We start from the raw sequence: 26,417 nt of genomic DNA on the forward strand, positions 1-26,417 counted from the left end.
AAAAAATAATGAGAAATAAAAAATATTTGAGAAAAAAAGGTGGAATCAGCCTCCGATATTTCTATTTTAGCCCACCCAGCATTAAAAAAAAAAAAAGAAGAAGGGAGCAATTTATAAAAAATACTAGCTCCTTAAAGAAGTTACTCAATGAAAAGATGTGAGAGAACATAGGAGGCCCCAAGAAGATAGACGATGCTCATCGGTCTTTGGGCCTCCTCCCAGCACAAGGATGTCCCCAGCTGTCCCTCACGCACTGCAAGGGCTGCACAGAGCATCATCTTTTAATGACAAGGATGGTGATGCAGTGCGATGGTTAAAATCCAGGTGTCTTGACTTGTTTCTAAAATTTACACTGGATGCAGGCTACCCAGCTTCCAGATGAGGTCAACAGAGAGACTATTCCAGGCTGACTTTTTGTTGCAACAGCTTCGACAAGAATATGCATGTGTCAGGCATTCGCATATTCCAAAGCATTGACATTTTTCATATGTAAATATGTAGTCACATCTTCGAAGAGGGGATCTTTGGGAACCTGTTGCATCTTCTCGTCTTTAAGGCAAGCTCTGAATGCCAAGAAGAAGGTCAGAAACACCAACCGTGGGTCAATTTCCCACCAAATGCACAGTTACTGAACCATGGGCGGGCAGAATAATTTAGGGGAATATTAATTTGGGTTTGTTCTCCCTGTATTTTCCAGAGGCAGTGGCCTGGCCTCTCGGTGCTTCGTGTTTCTGTGACGCGGACAGGGAGGGAGGCGCACAGAGGCACCATCCCATCATTAGCAAACCTCGAGCCTGCTGAAGACTGGGCGAGAACACCACCACCAGCAATAGCAGTGCCCATAGCTAGCGCTGTGCCAAGCACGGCCTCAAGTGCCTCATCTCCTAGCTCATTAAATATTCACCACAACTTGATGAGGCAGTAGCTGTCATTAGCCGTACAATTGTGGAAACTGAGGCACAGAAAGATTACGTAAAGGACGAGCATCCTTCAGAAGGTGGGAGGGAGGAGACACTCTCCTCGCCTGGGAGGAGAGAGTTGGTGAGTGTGTCCTTGAGCAGTGGGCATCAGCCCTGTGCCCTGGTGGCAGGGAGGACGAGGGAGCAGGGGAGAGAGCTCCTTGCTAAGAGAGAGTCCGGGCAGACCTGAGTGGCCCCTGCAGGCCGGGGCACCATGGGGTCTCAGCTGGCACCAGTGCCCAGAATATCTCCCCAGCCCCCGGGCACTCCATGGGAACTGGAGACCTGGGTGAGTCCTGGAGGTAGGGGTGGGGGCTCATAAGGAGGACTGTATTTGAATAACCTTGGCAGTTTAGGAGTTGGGAAGCCAAATTAAGGTGATTTAAATGTGCTCTTCCTCACGCACTTGAGGCTATGGCAGGAGCTTGCTTTTGGGCACATGGCCAGCGCTGGGAGCTGGGTGGATGTGCAGGAGCAGAGCAGGGAACAGGGGTGGGTGGTGGGGGATGAGGGCTGGGCCTGGGGGAACCAGACATTAGAGAGCTTCAGTTTCCTGCTCTTTCCAGTCTCTTTCAGCCCTAACCTGCATGATTCTAATCACTATTTGGATTTGAGTGGTCTTTAGAAGAGAGTCGAGTTACAAATCATAACCCCCCAAAACAACTTTGTGTCCTGGGGGTGCTGAGCGGGGCTGGATCTGAGTAGAGTGTTCCCGGTCCAGTGGCAAATGTCCAAACTGTGTGGCTGCGTTCTGCGTCTGAAGGTCAGTGCTCCGGCCCCGCCTGCGTGAGGAGTTGGTGAGGCGCAGCCAACACCCACCCTGCCCTCCTCGTCTGGGTGCAGGACAGACGTGCTCCGAGCGGTCAGCTTTAGGAGCTGGGGCCCACGGACAGGTTGAATGGGTATTGCAGAGACCAGCTGGGCCGTACCTCTGTGTAAAAGCATTAAGGAGAAACAAACAAAATAATATTAAAATCAGGGAACCTGAGGGTGAGTAGGCTGCCTGGATCCCTCTCTCGTTAATTCTCTTTTTAGACAAGAAGATGCGGCACCACCTCCCTGGGTGTTAAGAACAGAGCCTTTTCCAGAGGCAGGTGGGAAATTTTACAGCCAAACTGCATTTGTTTAACTAGGAAAGGCTCCCCTGATTTGGGAAGTCTACACTCCAGGCTGGAGAAGGGGACCTGCAGGCTTGGGGTGGTCTGTTCCAGAATCAGAAATGGGTTAAGGGGGCCGGCTGGCCCGGTGGCATAGCGGTTAAGTTCGTGTGTTCTGCTTTGGTGGCTCTTGGTTCGCCGGTTTGGATCCTGGGCGCGGACTTACTCACCGCTCGTCAAGCCACGCTGAGGTGGCGTCCTACACAGAAGAGTTACAACTCTACAACTGTGACACACAACTATGTAGTGGGGCTTTGGGAAGGAAAAAAAAAAGGAAAATTGGCAACAGATGTTAGCACAGGGCCACTATTTCTGAACTAAAAAAAAGAAAGAAATGGGTTAGGGGAGGCAGCAGTCAATAATCAAATGACTGTCAGACATCAAAGCTCCCTTCCAGAGAAAGCCGGCTCCTGGGTGCCAAACGCGAGGGTGGGGAGCCAAAGACGGGGTTGTAAAGAGCCTCGACGTGGTCCAATTCTGCCAAGATGAACGAACTCAGACTAAGGAAGGATGAGGAAACATGCATGCCAGGAGAAAAGTCTACGGTCAAAAAAAAAGGTTGGATAAGGCTTTACCTGAGCACACAAGACTTTCAAATAATCTGTAAGATAAACAGTTACGGTTAGGAAAGAACTGTTTACCATTCTTAGAGCGATTAAGGAGAACATTGCAGGTATGAATACAATACAGACTCAGATGGACTTTGGCACAGGACAGACGGACACACAACAGCATCATTGGGAGAAATAAGAAGAAAAACGACGCTGCAGCCCTGCGATCACACAGGGGTGTGTGTGTGTGTGTGTGTGCATCCCTTTTACCCAGGACCTCAAACTGGAGTCCAGTCTGGTGACCAGTGCACGACACACAAGCAGCCAACACCGGAAGCTGAATGATGGAGTATTAACCACCTACTTGAGAGGGCAAGCTAAGGATCTTTTCAAAAATCCCCTTTCACTGCAAAATAAAACATGGACACAGAAAACCACACTAAATAAACGTGTAGCTTAGTGAATTATTGTAAGATGAACATCCTGGTAACCACTGGCCAGGTTATGAAACCACGTCTTGAGCCACCCCAGAAACAACTCTCCCCCAGGTGCCCGGTCCTAATCACAGCTCTCTCTCCTGCCAACAGCCACGAGAGTCCCCCGTTTTACAGTTATCTCTGGCTTGTATTTCTTCGTTGAGCTATCACTGAGGGAGCATGCTTAGAGGCTATGATCTGCCTTTTGAGTCTATTTTAAGCTTCAGGTCCCCTCTCTCTCTCTCTTCTCTAGTACAATCTATCTGCGGAAGAAGCTGGGCGTTTGACCCGTAGCCTCTCTTATGGTCTGGATTTGGCTGACTGCATTCTCGTAGAGTGGCTCACCATATTCCGCTGTGCATCCTGCAAACTGGCAGCTGGATCCAGGGGCTTGCCCTTTGGCAAGACTAGAGGACGTGCTAGTTTTTACATCAGGAGGCACACAATGTCTGGTTTTCACTCTTTTGTGGCATTAGCAGCCATTGATGATGACTGCCCAGATCCAGTGGGGGCAGCAACATGGTGATGTCCTAATTCTATTCTTTTTATTTTCATTTACTAGCTGAATTTATTTAAAAAAGAAATATGTCCCGCATCGACTATTTGGTTAGCTGGTGGTATAGTTCCCATAGGCAAGGCAGGACAAATGCTTAACTCTTATTTATCAGTTTTCAAGACAATGAACCAGTTTCCTGTTATCTTCCAAAGATGACCAATTAGTTTTTTTATATCCTATGAAATTGTGAATAAAAACATATTTTGTGGATTTCACTCCAATATATTTCTTAGCCTTACTGGAGCTCAAAATATCCCGTCTTTGGCCAGAGGGAGCTTCTTCAGTTTGGCTCCTGAGGGTTTTTTGCCATGAGCCTAGTCATCTTTGAAAGCCTCCTTGCTATCTGACATGATGGGATGTTCCTCCCAGGCAATGCTTGACATTTTCTGTCCCTGTCTGAAACCAGCCATTTCTCCAGCAAACTGGTTTCTTTGAGTGGGAAGTGGTATTTTGACACCATATTCTGGGAGCCAGGAATGCTCATGGCTATTGGGTTGATGGTTATTTACAGGAATTTTCAAAGGACAGGGCTAGGACACATATGCTGTGGTGCACATCACAAGCACCTTACAAAATTCCTAAAAAGGTTAATGATCAGCTCTCGTGAGCTGGTGTCAGCATACCATAGGTGTGTGCGTGTATGTGTGTGTGTGTATGTACGTGTGTGTCTGATAAAATACCTCATGAGTCAAAACCGACATTTCCGGTTCAAATTCAGGATTATAAATTTTTACTTAACTCCTTCCATATTACATCTATATCTCTGTTCTTCCACACAGGAGAATATTAGTCTCCAAGGACACAGGGGATGGTAGACATTCTCATAATTTCTCATTTGCTTTCTCTCACATTATACTACACCCCCCACACACAACCTCATAATAACAAAGCCAACACTATCAATACCACTTAGGGTAACTGAAAATGGTTAAATTTTTTGTATGTGTGCATTCTTCTTTCCCCATTTTTGTTGGTTGAACTACATCCACATTGTCCGAGCACACAGCCATTACCTATTACACTCTCCCTTACAGCTCTTAGTCTTAGTTATATAAGTAAGTATATAGTGAATGCTCACCACCCCTCCTTGTGTTAGGTCTCTCCAGTTATTTCTGGTTGTCTATAGCTCCTTCTTAGCAGATTCTTCAGGAAGGTTCTTATGTATCTTCTATAATTTCATCAATGTATATCAGCTTGGTTTGAAAGATTATGTCTGCTTTATGGGCATGTCTTTTTGTGATGTTAATTTGTTCTTGATCCTTTCTCTTTTATAGAAACTTTGCATGGGCTTTGACCTTGAACTTTTCCATTGCTTAAATTTATGTGACTTAATATTCCTATATTTTTCGAAGAAACTTCGGTTCAGGATAGATTTTAAATTTCAGAGAGCCCCATCTTCTGTTGTTTCATATATGGTAAAGTATGGTGGCTTGCTTTCTTAGATGTTCTGGCTCTGTTCCCCTCCCCTCATTTTTTTCTGGACCTTCTCTCTCTTTCATCTCTATTGCCCCTATCCTGTTCAGTTGTGATCCTACTCCCACGAGTTCCTTGCCAGTGTGAGGCCCTGTCTGGCAAGGGAGTGTGGAAGGTCACTTTCCAGAGAGTGCAGAGGTGAGTCTGCTCTCATCCCTTCACACCTCCTCATTTTATCCCTTTGCCCCATCTGCCACTGCTGTGGGTAAACCCCTCCCGGGTTCAGCTGCTGCTCCAGCTCGGCCTATTGTACTGTCCAGTGAGTGCTTGTTGGTTGTTTCGGGGTGCTTCTGCTCTGTGTCCCCAAAGGCTTGTACATTAGGGTTGAGGGGAAACCGTGTCATTTAGTTTTGGTGTAAATGTTGTCCATGGGTTTTGTTTTTGCTACCTAGTTGCTCTGTCTATTTTCATGTGGGGATTTGGGAAGATCCACTGCCATCTTTCAAGCTAAGGACTTTAACTGGGAAAAAATAAGGAAAATGTGGAAAAGACCGAAGGGAGACAGCCCTTGTGGCAATTTGACTAATTTTGTGAGACTGGGTCATTTTCATTGGAGGTTACTCTTAAGTGGCTGACCCCATTCCCTTTGCCCTTAGGCATCTTAAAGATGCTGCCTGGAAATGGACAGAGTGATCACTGAAAAAGTCCAAGATGGATAAGAAATTAAGAAGACGACGAGAAACATGTCTATTAACGTTTCTGAGACTCTATCTTGTGGTAGGCATTGTGCTAAACACTAGGAATTCAATGATGAGCAAAACAGACAGGATGTGAAAGCAGAAAGCAGACAAAGAGCAGAGAACTCACAGATCCCAGCCACCAGTAAAGAGACAGCTTCTGTTAAAAGTGCCGTTTAACAGCAATTAGCAGGATGTGCAACTAAGACATACAACTATCTACTGGGGCTTTGGGGAAGAAAAGGAGGAGGACTGGCAATAGATGTTAGCTCAGAGCCGGTCTTCCTCAGCAAAAAGAGGAGGATTAGCATGGATGTTAGCTCAGGGCTGATCTTCCTCACACACACACACAAAAAGTGTCATATATTTATTTATTTATTATTTTGTGAGGAAGATCAGCCCTGAGCCAACATTTGATGCCAATCCTCCTCTTTTGGCTGAGGAAGACTGGCCCTGAGCTAACATCTGTGCCCATCTTCCTCTACTTTATATGGGACGCCGCCAGAGCATGGCTCGACAAGCAGTGCGTTGGGGCACGCCTGGGATCTGAACCGGGGAACCCTGGGCGCCGCAGCGGAGCACGTGCACCCAACCGCTTGCACCACGGGGCCGGCCCTAAAAGTGTTATTTTTTCATATTAACAGAATTAAAAGAACATAATCAAGGGAATCCAGAAGAAAACTCTATAGTACTTGAACAAGAAACACATAAATAGAAACTCAATACATATTCTAGTAAAAATTTTATGCTAATAGGAAATATCGCAGCTCCTCCAAGCCCCCAAGAAGGAAATGTGGCTTTATTTTAAAGGAATTAAAGTAATCATTTTTTGATCAAAGGGTAACGTCAGCCTTCTTGCTCAGAAAGGCCAAAATTGGGTCAGTGTAAACAACAGAATAAGATGGAAATGGATGATAATACAATAGAAAAGAGAGAATTCATACGTCCACACTGATACCATGACAATTCTAAAAGAACGGTGGGAGGGAAATCTCTTCTTAGAAGAATGATAACTAATAAATACAAAAGGGATGATAGAAATAGAATATCCCCATTTACAGCCACCACAGCAATAATCAATGTGGCATAAAACATCAGTGGATTCTAAAACCTTTAAGACACTTGGGAACAGAATCTCCAGAGCCTCAAAGCATCCCCCTACAGACTATTCATTAATTACAAAGGGGAAAATGAAGCTTTACAACGGAGAAATCTGGGGAAGAGCTCCTTCACCAGTGATTAAAATTAACATCAGCAGTGATGGGACAAAGTGGCGTCGTGTGACCCCAGTGTGAAACGCTGAGAAGGACAAATATCACCTATGTAGTTTTCCTGTCAAAACTGTTTAACCTGAATCAAGTTATGAGGAAACCATCCAACTAATTTAGTTGAAGGACAGTCTGTAAAACAGCTCAGACGCTTGAAAAATGTCAGTGTTGTGAAAGACTGGAAAGGCTGGAAAGTGTTCTAGATCAAAGGAACAAAAGGAGACTAAAAAATTTGACCATCACATCCACGATCCTTGACTGGATATTGGATTGAGAAAGACGAAGTTATAAAGGACATTATTAGGACTACTGGGGAAATTGATTATTAAGTAGATATTAGATAATAGTACTGTATTAATGTTAAATTTTCTGAGTGTGATTATCCTTTTGTGGTTATGTAGGAAAATGTCCTCGTTCACTGTAGGTGCATGAAAGTGAAAATGATACCTGCATTAGAGTGGTAGGATTACGAAAAATTTTAAGCTTTCAGTGTGTTTTCAGGTCATCATATTGTTTTTCAAAAATTAAGAGAAAAACATTAGTTGTAGATGGTGATAGCAAATCTCCCCACCTCCTTCTTCCCAACTACATCTGTGATGGCCCCTTCTGGAAGGAATTCCTCCTATGATAACTGTGTGTTGTGGAAGGACCAGGTGCTGCCCCCTAGGGCATTTTATTTAAACATGAAAGCATGTACAAGCCTTCATTTCCTCAGTTAAGCTTATGCCAGAGAGAATGCCCCAAGGAACTTGCTAGTTGGTTCTATGATCTGATTCTACCACATTAGGGGAGAGAGCTGGACCCGTTAGTTCACAGCACAGAATGAATTCAAATCAATTCAATCCAACACACATTCACTGCAAGCCACTATGGGCCAGGTTTTGGTTTGGACAAAAACCAAATGAAACATATTTCCAGCTGCTGGGACTTCAAAACCCAAGGGGTGACATATGTGACACACACACGCATTATTCTCTGTGTACTTTACCAATGTAATCAGAGAGGTTGACTTTCAGAGACTGGATCAGTAACCCTTCTTCCACCAGCTCCTTATATAGAGATTCAATGGTCCTAGGGACAAAGCAGACCATCTATTCCAGGAGCACACACATAAGACCAGCAGTATTTCTGTTAATCATCACATATGCAGAGAACTTTAACCAGACCTACTGCAAAGTACATTTGAATATATGCAAATAAATTGACTTTTGAAGTGTTTCTACAATTTGGGGATAAATTAGGCTTTTTAAAAACAGTACTTCCACTCATCCATGTGTATATCTGATGTTTTCTATTAATGAGAATTATGTCTTTGGGCATCTGAGACCCGCTATAACTCCTGCAGTCTGCCCTTTCATCAGTCTCCATGATGGCACAAATATGAATTAGAAATTACCCAATAACAGTAACGCAGTGGGCCCATAATTACATATTTAGTTAGCATCTGCAAGTCGTAGTAGATCATTAATTCTTCATGAAATTGATGCTTCCTTTTCACCCAATAGCATAATAGTTTAAAAGAAATATCTATAAAGAACAAAGGCTTATACTGGAAATAATTCTAATATGGAAGATAAAATGTCTAAAGCTGTGAGTGTGATGATTTTTTAGGAGGATGTTATACTTCTCCACAGTGTTTACAGATGTCAAAACCACTTCTCTAAGAGGACCTTGGGCATATAGCCAGCGCACTGGTAATTTATACTAACTGAGGGAAAAATGGAGATCGTATCCCATTTAATGAATGAAACTCCCAATGAAATTAACAGGGGCTTGGCTTGCAGGAATCCAGAGAGGTCAAGCTCAAACATTGTTCAGAATAATCCTTTGAGATGTTTTGTCTTTTCCTTATTCTTTTCTATGGCCTTATTCTTTGTTTCTACCCTCATCTTTCTTTAGACTGAAGAATTGTAAATATAAGTCTATGTAAACAGTTCTTTGACTGTTCTATGATCCAGGTTAGTGATTAAAAGAGACTCAAGAACATCAGTTAGATTCAAACCAAATCCCATTGAGATAAATGTTAATTCAATGGTCCCAGTTTTTGATTGACTGCAATTTTATTTTATCAAATATACTTAAAATAGTGTGCCCTCTGCTGAGATTTAAGAAAGTTTTAATTGTAATGGAATTTGGGATAACAGTATCTGACTTATCAAGGAAGTATTAACTGTAGTGTTTTAACTTGAATACTGATTTAATATAAACATATAATGTATGCATGAAATATTAACATAAAATTGAAGAAGATTCTCTAAAATGCTCAAAACAAAATATACTAAGAAGCCCCGAACACAAACCTATTATATTTGGATATTTCCAGTGACATGAACTCTTGTTATGGAATAAAACATTTTCAACTTAAAAGCTACATTAAACTATGATAAAACTACTGGTTTAAGGTTTATATTAACTTGATGAGAGAAACAGAAGTTGTCTCACAGTGCTTGGCAGAGAACTAGACCCACTGTCGTGACATAGAGTCTTTAGAACTAAAATGAAAAGTCTTCCAGGAATGAGATGACCAGGTATTTCTGTACTTTGGGGCATAAAAGTGAATGAAATACTACTGGTCTCTCTTCATTCCACTAGAGAATTGCTTGCAGACCATTTATGATAATTCAACTGTAGGGAAACATACACCAAGAATATATTCAATGTCTAATGGATATTGTCCATGAATCACATGTGTGGGGTCTATATTGCTATAGCAGCATTTTATTTGGTAAAGTGATACTTTAAACGCAAGAGAATGTGAATGAATAATTTCAACTTAGTGGTCGGGTTTGATTGGTAGATTTGATTTTAGCTCTGGGTTGTCACTGGATAAGACATTTAGCATGATCTTCTTCACCTGAAAGACTGTACTTGGCTTGGGGATTAATGTAAGAAAAAAGAAGAAAAGTGCAAAAAAAATTACCAGAAGATGCCTGTGGCACTATGTGCATGCATGAGCTGGACCATCTTCAAGGAAGGGACTATGATGCTTATTGTGTCCCCAGGAGGCGTGAGTGCTGGTGCAGGGACGGGTGTGTGCCTCCCCAGGAACTGGGCTCCTGAGTGTTAGGATGCTGACAAGGTCCCTATTAGGCAGCTGTCAGCCACAGCATCTTGACCCTGAATCTTTCTCCAAACAATGGAACCTTAAGGGAGGAAACCCACAGACTTCTAGGGATATCCTGTGGGAGACTTGTCTCTACAGAGCCAAAGCCCTTATCCCGTCTGGCTGCCTTTCCAGAGGCTACTTGCCAGGGCTCCAGGCTTGTGCACTAGTTCTGGGGTGCTATGGCCTCCTCTTCCCTGTGGACACTTCCAAGCTGGCTTGCTCTCCTGTGGATCTTAAGTAGAGTTTGGGAATGTATCACTGGGACCCAAGGAGGGCTAGGGAACACCCCAAAACAGGGGAGAAACATGTGTTACCCATTAACAAACCGATGGGAAGAAAGGTATACATTCAAAATGATTACTGACATTCTTTATTAGGGCTTTTATTTAAATTCCTTGAAAATATTTGAAAACTTAGGTCCTATTTTTTTCCAATGTTAAAGCACTGAAGGGCTATTTCAGCTTAAAAAATAAGCATTTAAAATTATTCATTAGTATCAAAGTTCAGCCAATGAAGCTCAAGGAAATGGAAAATATCCCTTTTGAGACTAAACCTTGTCTTTCCTCCAATGAGCACGCGTGAAGGGCCTCAGCGGGCTGAGCCCAGGACGTGAAGGTAAATAGGAACTGTCCCTGCCCTCAAGGAACTCAGAGTCTCAGTCTTTCCTCGAAAGTTGGATTAGGATGCTAATTCTTAAACAATTTCTTAAGAACCCAATGAATTTTAAAACTTAGAAAGAGTCACATGATCTCAGAAGCGATGGGGCCCAAGCCTGCCTTCTGTGCCCATCCTGTTGGCGAGCATCTCTCTAGCCTGGGATACTGCTCTTTGTACAGGACCGCAGAGTGGTCCAGTAGTTTTCCCTCGACACTCTTCAAGGATGAAGGGAGTGTGGTGTACCAGACAAGGGTGCCTTTCCCAGGCCAAGGTCGAGGACTTAGGCTGTGTCCTGTGCTCTTCTCTGGGGTGCCCTCCCCTTCTCACGTGCACTACAGCAAAGCAGGTGCCTTCCTCACCTGTCAGCCGTCAGATCTTTATCCTTCTTCCCCTTTTCCCCTTTTTTGCCTTTCTTCTCTTTCTTTTTCTGGAAGAAAATGGAAATAACCAACAATTTAGTAAAAACAAGTGAGCAAATTAGCTCTATAACTTAGCGAAGGAAGCTGATTTTTGGTGGTGGTGGTGGCGAATGGGAGGCAAGAAGTCAACTGTGGTACACTGAACATAGAGTTGCAATGTTTCCTGTATGTAGGGATTGTAGGGATTGGCCCAGAAAATTCCAAGTTGCTTATGTGGACATGTCCCTGGGTGGATAGAAAATGAGGTCACCACTGTGACATCTGCACAGGACCTAATGTCCATCCTGCCCCAAGCATTCTGGTTCTCTTTCTCTGGGCTGCGCACAGTGTACTACAAAGGATGAGAGGGCTGTGAGCGCGGGCACTCAAGCCATGCTTGTCCTTGGTACCCAGTCACCTCTCTCTGTTAGCATCCGGCCCCAAATCTGGTTCCCAAAGGGCTCTGTAGTCAGATGCTTGTGACAGCTTGAGGGAAGTGCTTGAATGTGATCTTTAAAACAGTGCTGATTGCTTCACTATTCTGTTTAAAATATCCATCAGTATCTCCCCACTGCCCGCAGGATAAAGTTAAAATTCCTTAGCATGGGTGTACGAAGTTTCTCCAGCCTGGCCTCTACCTTCCCTTCCCAGCTCCTCTTCTGTCTCAGGCCTCAGATGACTCATGTTCCCCATCACACAAGACTGACCCTTTCTTAACGCTCCACTCTCTTTCACTCCTCCCTGTCCATTTCCTTATTCATTCATTCATTTATTATTTTATTGCAGTATAATTTGTGTACAGTAAAGTATACCCACGTACAAGCTGATTAACATTTACGTTTAATTTTTACATATAACCATATAACCGCCACCCAGTTCAAAATAGAGAACATATTTTCATCACCTCTGAACTCTCTCTGATGCTGCTCTCCAGTCTGTAGGTAACACTATTCTGACTTCACTGTAGATTGATAGCACCTGTTCTTGCACATGAACTCACACAATTTAAACTCTTTTATGTCTGGCGCCTTTCAGTCAATACTATGACTGCAAGATTCACTTATGTGGTTGCACAGAGCAGCTATACTTCATGTTCTTCAGTTTTTTAAAAATTAAATTTTCTATTTTGAGATAATGGTAGATTCACATGCAGTTGTAACAAATAATACAGAGAGATACTGTGTCCCCTTTACCAGGTTTCTCCCAGTGGTAACATCTTGCAGAACTGCTTTACAAGATCACAACCAGGATATTGATCTTGACATCCACAAATGAGATCCAGAACGTTTCTATCACCACAGGGATCCCTCAGGCTGCCCTTCCATAGTTGCACTGACTTCCCTCCCATGACTGCTCCATCTTTAACCCTTGCAAACCACTAATCTGTGTCTATTTCTATAATTTTGTCCTTTCAAGAATGTTCTATCAACAGAATCACATAGTATATAACGTTTTTGCTTTTCACTCACTACAATTGTCCAGGTCATTATATGTATCAATAGTTCCTTCATTTTTATTGCTATTTGCAGTTTGGGGCTAGATTGACTAAGGTGCTATAAATGAGTGTGTGTGTGTGTGTGTGTGTGTGTGTGTCTCTTTGTTTCTCTGGGAGAAACGCCCATGTGTGCAATTGCTGGGTTGTTGTATGTTTGATTTTTTTAAGAAACACCAAACTTTTTTCAGAGTGGTTATACCATTTTACGTTCCCACCAATAATGTATAAGTGACCCAGTTTCTCCCCATCCTCTCCAGCAACCGATGTTGCCATTATTTTTATTTTAGCCCTCCTAATGGGTGTGTATCCATCTCTCATCCTGAATTTAATTTGCATTTTCCTAATGGTGCATGGGGTTGAACATCTTTTCATGTGCTGATTTGCCCTCTGAGGCCCACTTCAGTGAAATGCCTCTTCATGTCTTTTGCTCATTTTCTTATTGGATTGTTTGTTTTTTAACTGTTGAGTTTTGAGAGTTCTTTGTGTGTTTTATATACTAGCTCCATGTCAGATATATGATTTGCAAATATTTTCTTCCAATCTGCAGCTTGTCTTTTCATCCTCCTCATAGGGTCTTTCACAGAACAAAAGTTCTTAATTTTGATGAAGTCCACGTTTTCCTTTTATGGATTGTGCTTTCAGTGTTAATTCTAAGAACTCTTTGCCTAGCCTTAGGTTCAACGATTTTCTCCTATATTTTTTTCTGAAAGTTTTATAGTTTTACATTTGACATTTAAGTCCATGATCCATTTTGAGTTAATTTTTGTATAACGTGTGAGACATGGGTAAAGGTTCATTTTTATTTTTTTTTTTGTCTATGGATGTCCAATTGCTCCAGCACCATTTATTGAAAAGATTATCCTTCCTCCCTTGAATTTTTACACTTTCGTCAAAAATCAGTAGTGAGTATTTGTGTGGGCCTATTTCTGAGTTCTCTGTTCTGCTCCATTGATCTATGTGTCTATCCCTCTACCAAGAGCACACAGTCTCGATTACTGTATAATAAGCCTTGAAATTGGGTAGATGGATCCTTTTCACTTTATTCTTCTTTTTCAAAATTGGTTTAGCTATTCTAGTTCCATTGTCTTCCCACATAAATTTTAGGATAATCTTGTCTATGTCTATAAATTATCTTTCTAGGATTTTGATAAGAATTGGATTAGGCCTGTATATCATTGTGCAGGGAATTGACATCTTTACTACATTTTGTCTTCCAATCCATGAACATGGTATGTCCATCTATTTAGCTCTTCTTTGATTTTTTTCATCAGCATTGTGTAGTTTAAGCATGTAAGTTCTATACATGTTTTATTAGATTTACACCTAAGTATTTAATTTTTGAGTGATTTTAAATGGTACTGTATTTTTAATTGAATTTTATATTTTTTAATGATCCTGCAGGTCCCTAATTCTGTTTACTAATTTTTTTTTGGTTGATTTTCCCTGTTGTTCAGATTGGGTAATTTCTACTGTTCTATTTTCCAATTCACTGATTCTTCCCTCTGTCTTCTCTATTCTACTGTTGAGCAGAATATTTTGGATACTGCACTTCCCAGTTCTAAAATTCCCATTGGTTCTTCTTTATCTCTTCTACTTTTTTGCTGAGGCTTTCTATTTTTTTTTTTTTTGCTGAGGAAGATTCACCCTAAGCTAAAATCTGTTGCCAATCTTCCTCTTTTTGCTTGAGGAAGATTCGCCCTGAGCTAACATCTGTGCCCATCTTCCTCTATTTTGTATATGGGATGCTGCCACAGCATGGCCACCGTTGAGTGGTGTAGGTCCATGCCCATGATTCAAACCTGGGCCACCAAAGCAGAGTGCATTGAACTTAACCACTAGGCCATGAGGCCAGCTCTCTATTTTTTTCATTTGTTTCTAGCAACTTTATAATTGCTCATGGAAGCATTTTAATTATGGCTGGCTTAAAACGCTTGTCAGATAATTCTAACATCTCTGACATCTCAGACTTGGCATCTTTTGATTGTCTGTTTTCCTTCAGTTTGAGATCTTCCAGGTTCTTATATGATGAGTGACTTTCAATTGAAATCTGGACATTCTTGTATTATGCTATGAGGCTCTGAATCTTATTTAGATGTCATCTTTTAACTGATTATCTTTGACACTGCTCTGGCAGAGGAATTGGGTGTGTGTGTGTGCGCCATGCTGTTACTGCCAGGTGGAGGGAGAAGTCCAGGTTCTCCACTCCACTGTGGGGAGGGGCTCCTTATTATTGCTGAGTGGGGGTGGGAGTTCTGGCTCCCCATGTGGTCTCCACTGACACTATGGTAGAGACGGCCTTATTACCACTGGGAATTAGTAAAAGTCCTGACTCTCTGCGAGGCCTCCTCTGACCCATCCCAGTGGGGATGGAGGCATGCCTTTTTATTGCTGGTTAGGGAGGATGTCCAGACTGATTCCCCATGTTGTCTCCACTGACATGGTGGATAGGAGGGCCTCACTACCAGTCAGCAGGGATGAGTCTTGGTTCCTTATGTGGCCTTCTCTGACACCACTTTGGTGGGGTGTTGGGTTGCTTCCATACATCCTCATGAGAGTAGAAGTCTAGGCTCCCCACGCAGCCTCTGCTGGTGTGTACTGCAGTGGGGCCACAGTTTTTTCTTTGGTGTTTGGCTGGAGCAGGGTGGTTATTATTTAAAAGCTTTCTCTCTTGTTAGCCTTCCTCTTTCTCAGTCCTCTGGCTAGAGACAGTAGGCTTCTGTAGGGGCTTTATTTATCTGTCCCCCTTGGCATTTCCAGGCTGTGGGCCTCAGCTCTAAGTCTAGAATATATAAGGCAAAAATAAAATCTAAGGAACTCACCACCATGTCATATTTGGGTCGCGCAGTCTCTAGCCATTATTAGATGCAGACAAATTTAGGATTGTTCTATCTTCTTGTTTACTGGACATTTTTATATTTTCAGATATTTAAATAAATAAAATATGCTTATCTCTCCAAATACTTTTTTTTTTTGCCTTTAAAGCTTGCTTTGTCTGATACTAATTGATCTACACTAGTTATATTTTGGTTAGTGCTTTGATGGTTTATACTTTACCATCCTTTTATTTTCAACCTATCTAGTCTTTATGTTTAAAGTGTGTTTCTTGTAAACAGCATATAGTTGAGTTTTTTTTAAATCCCGTCTGGCAATCATTATCTTTTAATTAGAACATTTAGCCCATTTGTATTTCGTGTAACTAGGATTTAGTTGGGTTTAATTCTGTCATCATCATATTTCTTTTCTAACTGTCCGGTCTGTTTTTATTTTCTCTTACTTTCCCTTTTCCATATTCTTTTAGAGTAATTATTTTTTATTTTTCCACATTATCTTTCCTATTACTTTTTGTTATACATTCTGGTATCATTTAAAAAATACTACAAAATACATTATTAACTTGTTACAATTTACCTTGAGTTAGCACTCTATGATGCCCTGAATAATACAATAACCTCGTAAGTCCATTTATCCCTACCCAACTTTTCTGTTGCTGTTGGCATATATTTTATTTCTACGTATGTTGTAAACACATAAGACTTTATTATTCTTGCTTTAAAAAACAGAATATTTTAGAAGTAATTAGTCTTTTATACTTACCCAAATATTTACATTTTTAAGAGCTGATCATCCCTTCTTCCATTTCTTCCATCTGGGATCATTTTCCTTCAGCCTGAAGAATATCCTTTTGGTATTTTCATATTATGGGTCTGCTGCTGATAAGTCCTCCAAGATTTTGTTTGTCTGGGAACACCTCTATTTTATTTTCATTTTTGAAGACTATTTTCACTGGGTATAGAATTCTAGGTTGGCAGCTATTTCTTTCCAATCTTTAAAAATATCATTCATTTCCTTCTGGCTTCCATAGTTTCTCTTGAGAAAGTCAGTAGTCATTCTTATTTTTGTTTCCCTGGAAGAAATGTGTCTTTAAAAAAAATCTAGTAAGATTTTGCCTTTTATCTTTGACTTTCAGCATTTTGACTACGACGTGTCTAGATGTGATTTTCTTTGTATTCATCTTTCTTAGACTTCACTGAGATTATTGAATTTGTGGCTTTATGTCTCATCTGATTTGGAAAATTTCTCAGGTATTACTTTTTCATATATTACTTCTATCCCATTCTCCTTTTTTTGGGGATTCCAATTACACATATATTACAACTGTTGACCATGTTTCAAATCTCTTTTATTCTCTGTTCTGTTCTCTATATTCTTTGTTCTTTCTGTGCTTCAACTTGGATTTCCTACTGACTTGTCTTTGAGTTCAACCTGTCTTCTGCTAGGTCCATGCTGCCGTGAAACCAGTCAGAAGAGTTCTTAATTTCTGACACTGCATTTTTCAGTTGTAGTATGTTCATTTGTTTCTTTTAAAAGTAGATCATAAATTTCTGTTTATTCATGACATTTTTTCCATTTATATATGCTAGCACTCTGGGGAATACGAAAAATAGAGTCAGCCAAGAATGTTCCCCTCAAGGAGCTTCACAGCTTCTCCAGGAACTCTTACGTCTTTAAAGCTTTTGTGATTAGAACAGGAGAGGAACTCAAGAGAGAGATGGCTTCTGAGAGGCAGGACCTCACCCAGTGATGTCATCATGGGGATGACAGCACATCCAGAGTCGATCCACAGTCCTGCAGATCTGGAAACTTGCTTTCACTAGTACAGATGCTTTGTCTGTCTTGTTCTCTTCTGTACTCTGAATGCCTTGATGTGTATGTGGCATATGATGCTCAATAAATACTTATTGAATAAAAGAATTAATAAAGATGATCTGTACCCCAAGATCTGATTTTGGATCTCCAAATCACAAGAGAAAGTGGAATAGACTGTAATGTAAGTTGATTCACTTTTAATGAGAAACATAATTGCCAAGACCTTGTAGACTTCCCTCTTACACGAAAATCAACATCAAACTACAATAACTCATCATAACCTTGCTTGGTGCGTACAGAATCAGCACAGGAAGTGGCTAGATGCTGTGAATTGCTACTGATGCCATACTGTGTCATCCTGAGGCACATATTTATCATATATGGATCAATCTGTATAGGATCTAGATTTGACAAATTAATTTGTTCAATAATATGTGTTAAGGAATTACTATGTGCCAGAAAGGGTTACAGTGGTGAGCAAAAGAGACACAGTTATACAGTCTCTGCATTCATGGCCCTTCAGTAGAGTCGAGAAGGCAGACACTAATAAAATGATCCCACTAATAAATATAACATTAAAACTATGCTAAAACACCAGGAAGACACGGTACACAGTGCTATGTGTATGCAGAGAAACCAGACCTACTCTGGGGGTCCCAGAAGGCTTCCCTGAGGAAGAAGGGCTTAGATTGAGACTGAAGGGATGAATAGGAGTTAACTAGGCTAGAGATTGGGGGTGGGGAATAAAGACAGTTCTTGAGAGAGAATAGCATGGGCAAAGGCCCTGTGGTGGGAGGCAGCACAGTGTGTTTGAGGGACAAACAGGAAGGTCAGGATGCTGGAGTGCATCCAGGGAGGGACAGGAGGATGATGAGCCTGGAGAAGAGGGCACTGGCTATGTCAGACATGGCCTTGTAAGCTTGGCTGAAGACTGTTATCTTTATCCTTGGGGAATTGGGATGGCACTGAAGGGTTTCATCATGGAGTGCTAAGATGAGATTTGTATTTTGAAAGGACCACTCAGGCTGCTGTAAACCTCTGATCAAGTCACTTTCTCTGGATAATGCTCGATGCTGTCAAATCCCATCCCTCTCAGTCCTTTTTCTTTTTCTCTATGTTCAAGGCTGACCACTCCCCTTCTGCTAATGGTCTTTCTAAGGATGGGATTTAGTATAGTTAATTAAGTTTCAGCTTATGAAATTAAATCACATTTATGTCTCCCAAGTTCATATCTAGGTCACTTGGATTGGAATTCTGGGTTCTCAAAACTCTATAGTCACACAATTACCATTGATCTATGGGAGTATCCTGAGTGCCTCCACTGTGTGTTCAACTAGTTTAATCACAAGAGGGAAATTCACAGCAGCTCCATCTGTGACATATCATGACATCATGAGGGGAGATACCAGACTGCAGGGAATGAAAGGGGGCAGTAATGGAGGGTGAAGAAGCCCAGGCTGACCTTGGGCCAGGATGACAATCAGTTTGTTGGGTAAAAGGAGAAAGTCTATTTTCAGCCAGAGGGGTACAGCCAGGTCCGATCTTCATTTCCCATTTTGTTTGTCTTGATTTCCATGTTCAGTCATTAAAACACCACTTTTTTGCAGATAGGGAAGACATTAACAGAGTCACTAGGTGGCCTCAATAAGTGTCCTCACCTACTGATGAGAAAGTAACCTATAGACGGCCCTCACCAAGCTACAGTGATGTATCCTCAGAACAGGGCCATGAAGGATATTCAGTTGTTTTCTGAGTTAAACTATAAAATCAATATAAAACAGATCAGGATAGAGTCATCCTAAAGACACCATATGGCCCCTGGGCTGGCAAAACTAGACACTCATGCAGGTGAATATATGAAAAACTCTAAGAGTGTGTGTGAATCGCAAGAAGTGTTGGCCAGCCATGGGGTCTTGAGAAAGCCACCAATGCGGCAAAGGTTGTTTGTGTCCACGCCACCACTGCCAGGGAGGGGAAGTCTCGGCCCTCTACCTCGAGTATCCTGGCCCAAAGGGCTGGGCTGGATCTGGGATGAAAATGGAAGGGGGAGTCCTAGTAAGTAAACTGAATATTGGGACCCAACTGGCTACTCTAAAACACTGTGAGATGGATTGGTGGCAGCTTAAAATTCACTTCATCTGCTTCCTTTAGCTCTGATTTCCCTACTCACAAAGAACTTGCTCATTGCCATTGGCCTCCCTTACAGATCTACCTACAGGGAGAGATGGGGGGCATTTGGGGCACATGCCCTGGCTTCTCTGATAGTTCTTATCCTAGGGATGAGGCTTGGGTGATATGAATCTGCAACAACGAGGGGCGGGGACGGGTACTTCAGACTGTTGAATTCATCCCATTTATGAGCCCACAACCCTGAGAGCTTCCTTCACCAGAGGAAGACGTGTCCCTGTGAAGCAGCCTAGGGACAGCCAGGGTCTGCCAGGCAGCACTCCTCGACACGCCACTGGCTGTGTGGGCAGGGGCTCCTTTTCATGATCTCAATCTGCCCACTGCCTCATCCCTGAACCCCCGTACCCATTCACTACTCACCGTTTTCCCTCCTTTCTTTCCTGTTTTGACTGGTAATTCCTTTTCTCTGTTCACAGCTAGTTTTAAGTTTTTTAGTTCTTGTCTCATCAACTCATCAACCTAGGTGAATACAAAACACACCACTTTTAAGCGACCACATGCCTTGAGTTCTCTTTGTGAAGTTTAAAAACAGCTTAAATTCTGGGTAGGTCATTAACGGGAAGCTGTAAAAACATAGATGGCTGCAGTTAACGACTTGTTATGAGCACGACATAAATGTCGTTTTACCTGCACCCGGATTTCTGACTCCAGTTCCTTCCGCTTCTCCTCTTTGATCAGTTCCGGGTCATAATCCTGGGGGAAATTCCACGATTCATCTTTATTCTTCCACATGTCTATACTCCAGAGGGATAAAGAAAAAGGAAATGGACATGTTTTTCAGCATGAAGGTTAACGAAAGCAGTTATTGCCATATGAAACACAAGCTTGATTTTCTGTCCTGTTGCATGGAATAAAAGTTTGAATAAAGTAAGCAGAGAGTTATGGGATTAATATGCTCTTTTCTTCCACTTCCCAAATGGAAGTAACAGGCTTTTGTAATGTCTAAAAATTAAAGAAGAAAACCACTAACGTGAAAATATCAAATAAAAAAGTCTGATACAAACAGGATCCTTCTACATGATTATAACTATGTGAAAACCAGTATGTTAATGGTGGGATTATACAATAACAGATGACTATTTTCGTAATATGTTTTATATTACTTTATTTAAACAATGCACTAAAATATGACAGATTTTGTTGCTAGTTCAGCTCCCCAGTAGTTTTCCCTGGCCCCCTATTAAAAGACAACACGGAACACACAAGTAGCCAGTATTTTCCTATAATTCAACAGCTGTATTTTTGAATTACTTTTTGGATCTTTTTGAAATCATACATAGTTTACATTTCCCTTTTGCTTTACCCTGGCTTTAAGGAATATGGTTACAGAAATGTGACCCTAGAGAAAATGAGGATAATTTTGTATCACTGGAATGGAAATACAGCTCATTTCTCAGAAGGGAAATTCCAAATGTGCGCCGTGGTGCTGATCGACCGGATCCTGGCAGTGAGACTTGGGGGGATCTCCCACGGGAGACGAGCCTTGTCAGTTTGGGAAATGAGATCTTTTCCTGGAATCTGTGTTCAGAGTGGGATGGAAATTCGCTGGAACCAAACCTGCAACCACCACCCAGCTCGGCCACTTCACTGGGAGCTCATCTTTAGGGCAGTGATGCTCTTCAACTTGGGAAGGCAACTGAGGGCCACAGGGGCCCAGGCAGAGGCTTCCCCACCTCCGTCTGACAATGACTACGACTTCGGAAGAAAGGGGATCATGTGGGGCCTGATGGCAGGTGATGGTGTGAATGAACAGGATAGAGGTTTCTCAACCACAGCTTCCCCTACAAACATGGCAAAGAGTCCTGAGGCTGGCCAGGAGCGTGTCCCCCTGAAGCAGCTGGCCAAGAAGGGAGGGGTAGAGCTTAAAGTCAACACAGAGAGGACGTCACAGTCACAGACAGAAACACACGTCTGGGTGCTACAGACAGCAAGAGGGGTCAACCGTGAAGACCAAGAGCAGAGAAGGTGCCTGGAGAGCCATGTAGGCAAATGAGAAAGGAGGATCGAATCTCTGAATAAATCACAGGGGACCAGGATTGGCAAAAGGGGTGAGAAATGAAAGGGGAAGGGACAAGACACGGTGTGATCCAGGAAAAGCTGCAGATCCTGGAGAGACGGAGAAAAATGGCAACGATATTCTCATGCACAACTCAGAACTGGAGGGTGGGCAGATAATTGTCCCGAGGGCTTCGGCCATCTGATGCCCGCCCATCTGACGCAGCACAGCCCATGGTTAGAGGTCAGGTGAAACCACCATCCTACCACGTACCAGCTGTTGGTCTTACAGTCTTCATCTCCTTATGGACAATCTCTACCTCCCAAGGGGAGAGGAACCATGCAGGACAGCTGTGCTCTAGGAATACCTGTGTCCAAAGAGCAGACACACGTCAGCACCGTGGAAGTGATGGAGCCCTGAGGGCCAGTGAATGTGTCCTCTTAGGGTGATCAGAGTCAGGACCCAGGGTAGGACAACTGTAGGGGGGCCAGTGAATGTGTCCTCTTAGGGTGATCAGAGCCAGGACCCAGGGTAGGACAACTGTAGGAAGGAAGATGGGACATGGAAATACAGCGCCAGTTTTCCAAAACTGTCGTCAGGTCCACAAGCCACAGGCTGAAGACCCTGATGCTGCTCCCAGTGGTTGGCATGGAAATTTCTGGAGGCGCAGATGGTCATTGCAAGATGTTGCCACACACGTCAGGCAGGCCCACCTCACTTCCTGGACAGACGGTGGGACTGTTGGCTCAGCAGAAGGGTTGGCTGGAGCAGAGCCTATCTGGATACCAGGTCCAGCAAGTGCTCACAGGCTCACCACCTTCCCACCAGCGGACCAAGGGGAATGTGGCCTGGGCAGGACTATGCCAGTTGCTGGCTGACCACGGTCTCTGCCCAGAAGATATGAAGAAGAAGCCTATGGGTGATGCAAATTTGTGGGGGCAGATTTTTTAAAGACGATGATGAAAGGACCCAAATTTCTTCTAGAGTGGCTAATGAGGACTTATAAGAAATAGACAAGAAATAAATCACAAAGGTGGTAAAATTTTCATAGAACTGATTCACCCACATGTCCTTCTCTTGCAGGGCAGCCACGTGACAGGTGGCCCAGTCATTGGGGCAGAGACGATGGGATGGGATGATGGGGTCGGGAGAGGGTCCTCAGAGGTGAGGACCGAAGTTCAAGGAGTGTCATCACCCAGACGGGGCAGGTGACCAGCCTGGAGTGAGGTGTGAAGACCAAAGGGGAGAAAACCCGAAAAGGGCTGATGCGGACCATGCGTGGCAGGAATGGGAACATGGGAAATGGATGGAAATCTGGGAGCTGAATTTTCATGATTTTAAATCATATTCTCGTGAGTGAGCGCCAGAGAGGTCTCTCCTATTTTTTACAGTCAGGGCATGAAAAATATGCATGGCATAAATTGTCTATATCAGCCCACTGATGTGAAAAATGTCTAAAGTCATAAATATCCGAGAGTTTGTTCTTTGCCCTGAACCCCTAGAAGGTGGATTTTGAGGTTCGCTTGTCGGGTGTGGGTACACTGAAGGCTCAGCTAGTTTACAGTTTCCTCCTTTGAAGGTCTTTGCTCATTTTCAGTATGTTTTCTGAAATGTACATAAGCCTAAACTGTGGGAAACTTTAAAATGTTAACGGTAATATAATTCTTCTTTTTATGTGTTTAAAATTGTACGCTTTCCGCCTTGAAAATACTATAAATGGTTTAAATGTGTTAAAATGTGCCATCTACTAATAATTCTTTTCTAACAGATTTTCCCCGTGTATGGTGACTAAATCTTCTCCAACAGCACACTTCCTTATTTCATTAGGATGTTTTAAAGCAAAATAGCTTTGTTATTTAAAGGAAGCTGCTTTGCTTTTTCACTAGATAGATTTACTAAAATTGGAAGTGATGCATTTAAAAGTGAAAGGAACACAGAATATTTACCAGAAAGGAAATCAGGACATGATTATTTATGCAAAAAAAAAAAACCGTACCTCGTAACATTCTCCGTCTGGAGTTGTAACTCTATTTTGCACATAAAGCAGAGCGAAGCAGCCTCTGTCAGTTTCACCTCCAGACCATTTAAATGGACTGAGTTTTCCACTGCAACTTTGCTTTTCTCATGACACTTTTGCACAGGGCACCTCTCAATCCCTTCAGGAATTTCATGGACATTTATAAACGCAGGAAGCTATTCACAGCCCTCAAAGCTCGACAATCGTCCGCTCTCTCCTGCAGCCCAGAATGAGCTTTTATCCCGAGACACTGAAAAGCAGGCTGCCGAGGTTTCACACTTCGGAGGTGACGGAGAAGGGGGGCTTAATCTCAGTGATTAAAATGCTAATGTTTTATTTGAAAAGGAAAACCTTTGATTTCTAAGAAAAGAATTCTAAGACAAAGACATTTAATTTCTTTAAGTTACTAAAGACCTGGAGGATGACGCAGCCAGCATCCAACCGGGAAAAGGACACTTCCTGTTTTTGGTCCCCGAGTGACCAATGCTTGGTTTTTTAGCCTTAATGGAAACAGATATTACACAAAATGCCCTTTTCTGGGTGGGTCAGCAGGTTGCAGATTTGGTTTCTCATGGGAACATTAGAGTTCCCCAACGTTAAGATTTGCTTTTATCAAAATAATACAGGCACATTGTTTTAATAAAGTCAGAGAGTATGAAAAGGATTATAATAAAAAACAGTCTAACTCTGTCTGCCTTCCAGTGACACTGCCCAATGACATTCAGCCCTGTGGTCATTCATTCATTAAAAAATGCATTGAGTAAATTCAGATTTATTCATAGATTATTTAATTTATAAAGAATTTATTCATAAGTTATTTAATTCATGACTTTTTTGAGCCCCATTATGGCCCAGGCACTGCTCTCAGAGCAGGCCAATAGTGGAAGGCCCTGCCCTCATGGACCTGGCCTCCCACTGCCAGGAGACAGCAAACACTTACACAGATACACACACACACACACACACACACACACACACACACACATCGAAGTCAGACGGAGGTAAGTGAAGCAGGGTCAGGAGTGGGGCACAGGGTGAGGTGGGGAGACTGTTATCCCATACGGTTCTCAGGGAAGGCCTGCAGGGACCAGGATTTCAGGCAAGGGGAACAGAAAGTACGAGGGCCCTGAGGCAGGAGTGTGATTGGCTTGTGGGAGGAAGAGCAGAGTGTGAAGGGATCTAGCTTCACGTGAGCTCTTAGCTGTTTCTCGGTTCTTCTCCTAACGTCTAAATAATATGCTTAGTCTGCTTCTTCTTGATTTACCAGTTTTGGACATGAGCTCCTGACTTCCTGTTATGGTGGATGAGGATCCGGCTCTCTCTCACTTTTCTTTCTTTCTCCGGTATTTTCTCCACGTAGTTACATCAGGCGAGAAGGGGTCAGGCCTTCCAGACGCTGGGGGACTCCGTCGTCTGAGTGTGAGCGTGGGACGATATGTAGATGTCCCTGGCTCCCGGGACGCCCCTCTGGTAGCCCCTCCCTGGACACCCTGCAGGACGGCTCCACCAAAGTGAGGGGAACAGCAAAATGAGGGAGTGACTGTCAGGAGAAGTGAGGCCCAAGGGTGACAGCTGACAGGCCCAAGAGCGAGGTCTTCCGGAGAAAATGAACCAGTAAATGATCTGATGTGTTCGAAGGCGTGGAAAATTATCTTGAAGGTCGGTGACACACACGTAGAATACGAAACAAATGAGGGTGGTTGTACAGAGCAAAAATAATGGCATGCAAAGTAGTGTCTTGATGAAATGGCAGCTATTGCTGCAGCCACACCCCTGAGTTCTGGTGGCACCCCCCCAGCCAGGCCTGTGACCCTGCTGCATGGACTACTGTCATTCCTGGCTGGGCCCATTGGATGTTGCTGTCGCCACACTACTTTACACAGGCCACCCAACTGAGGCCACTGTCCCCCCATCCACCGCCATGGCACCTGGTATATCATGTTTTGATGGCATGTGCCATCTTTGTATCTCCAGGCTAGCTTTGCACCTGGCACATTAGAGACAATCAGTGTTTGTTGAATGAATATGTAAGTGAATGGAGGATTTGATAGCAACTGCTCTGCACCGCTGTCCATTAAAGAGCTGATAAATTCTCAAAGTTGAATATCAGTACCTGCCAATAGCGGGATAGTGATGTTTACCTCTGCTGGTTCTTGTGAAGATTAAATGAGATGGGCATGAAAACACAAAGCCTTGCATGTCTTGAGCACCTAATAAATGTTCATTTACCCCTTGACCTCCTTCCTCCCCAATAAGGTAGCTGCCAAATCCTGCCGACGTCAGCCTTGCCCCTGCGCTTCCTTCTCAGTTCAGCCTCTCAAGCAGAGCGGGACTCCTGCCACCAGCGGTATGCCAAAGAATTTTAGGTGGCACACGGACACTCTTCCTTTATATAACTAGCATATCAAACCCGTAAGGACGCTGATATTGTTGCTTAGGATGGGGCTCAATTTATTGGGGTAAAAAGCGTGAGTCAATTTAAAAAATATATATTAAGCAAAGAATAGTACTGGGGCTGTCCCAGTAAGACCAGAATCAGGAAGGAGGCCCACGGGTGACTGAAGTTTGGAAATATTCTACTTCACGTCCTTACTGCATTTTTCAGGAATTTCCAACTAGCACTAATGACCGGGCTCATCTTGGTGGGTCATTCTGTGTTGGGATTTACCCTGAGGGTGGAGTGAACTAAAGGCATTGGATAACAGTGCGAGCAAATTATAATGGAATTATCTCAAAGACCGATTCATACACTTGCAGATCCAGCCAGATTATAGCTGTGCTAATTATGCTGAACAAC

The 26,417-nt window shown here is 42.9% G+C and overlaps 1 protein-coding gene across 1 annotated transcript in view; it reads right to left on the reverse strand.

Annotated features, from left to right (window-relative positions):
* IQCA1 (IQ motif containing with AAA domain 1) overlaps positions 1 to 26,417 on the reverse strand; it is a 146,153-nt gene that overhangs the window by 37,136 nt on the left and 82,600 nt on the right. The window contains exons 9-12 of the mRNA XM_058533276.1: positions 20,235 to 20,341; positions 19,968 to 20,066; positions 11,240 to 11,307; positions 8,106 to 8,188 (exon numbers count right to left, since the gene is read on the reverse strand). Of these exons, the coding sequence (XP_058389259.1) occupies positions 8,106 to 8,188; positions 11,240 to 11,307; positions 19,968 to 20,066; positions 20,235 to 20,341 (357 nt within the window). The remainder of the gene's footprint in view (positions 1 to 8,105; positions 8,189 to 11,239; positions 11,308 to 19,967; positions 20,067 to 20,234; positions 20,342 to 26,417) is intronic.

This window comes from Diceros bicornis, chromosome 37, assembly GCF_020826845.1.
Source record: "Diceros bicornis minor isolate mBicDic1 chromosome 37, mDicBic1.mat.cur, whole genome shotgun sequence".
NCBI classification, from domain to species: Eukaryota; Metazoa; Chordata; class Mammalia; order Perissodactyla; family Rhinocerotidae; genus Diceros; species Diceros bicornis.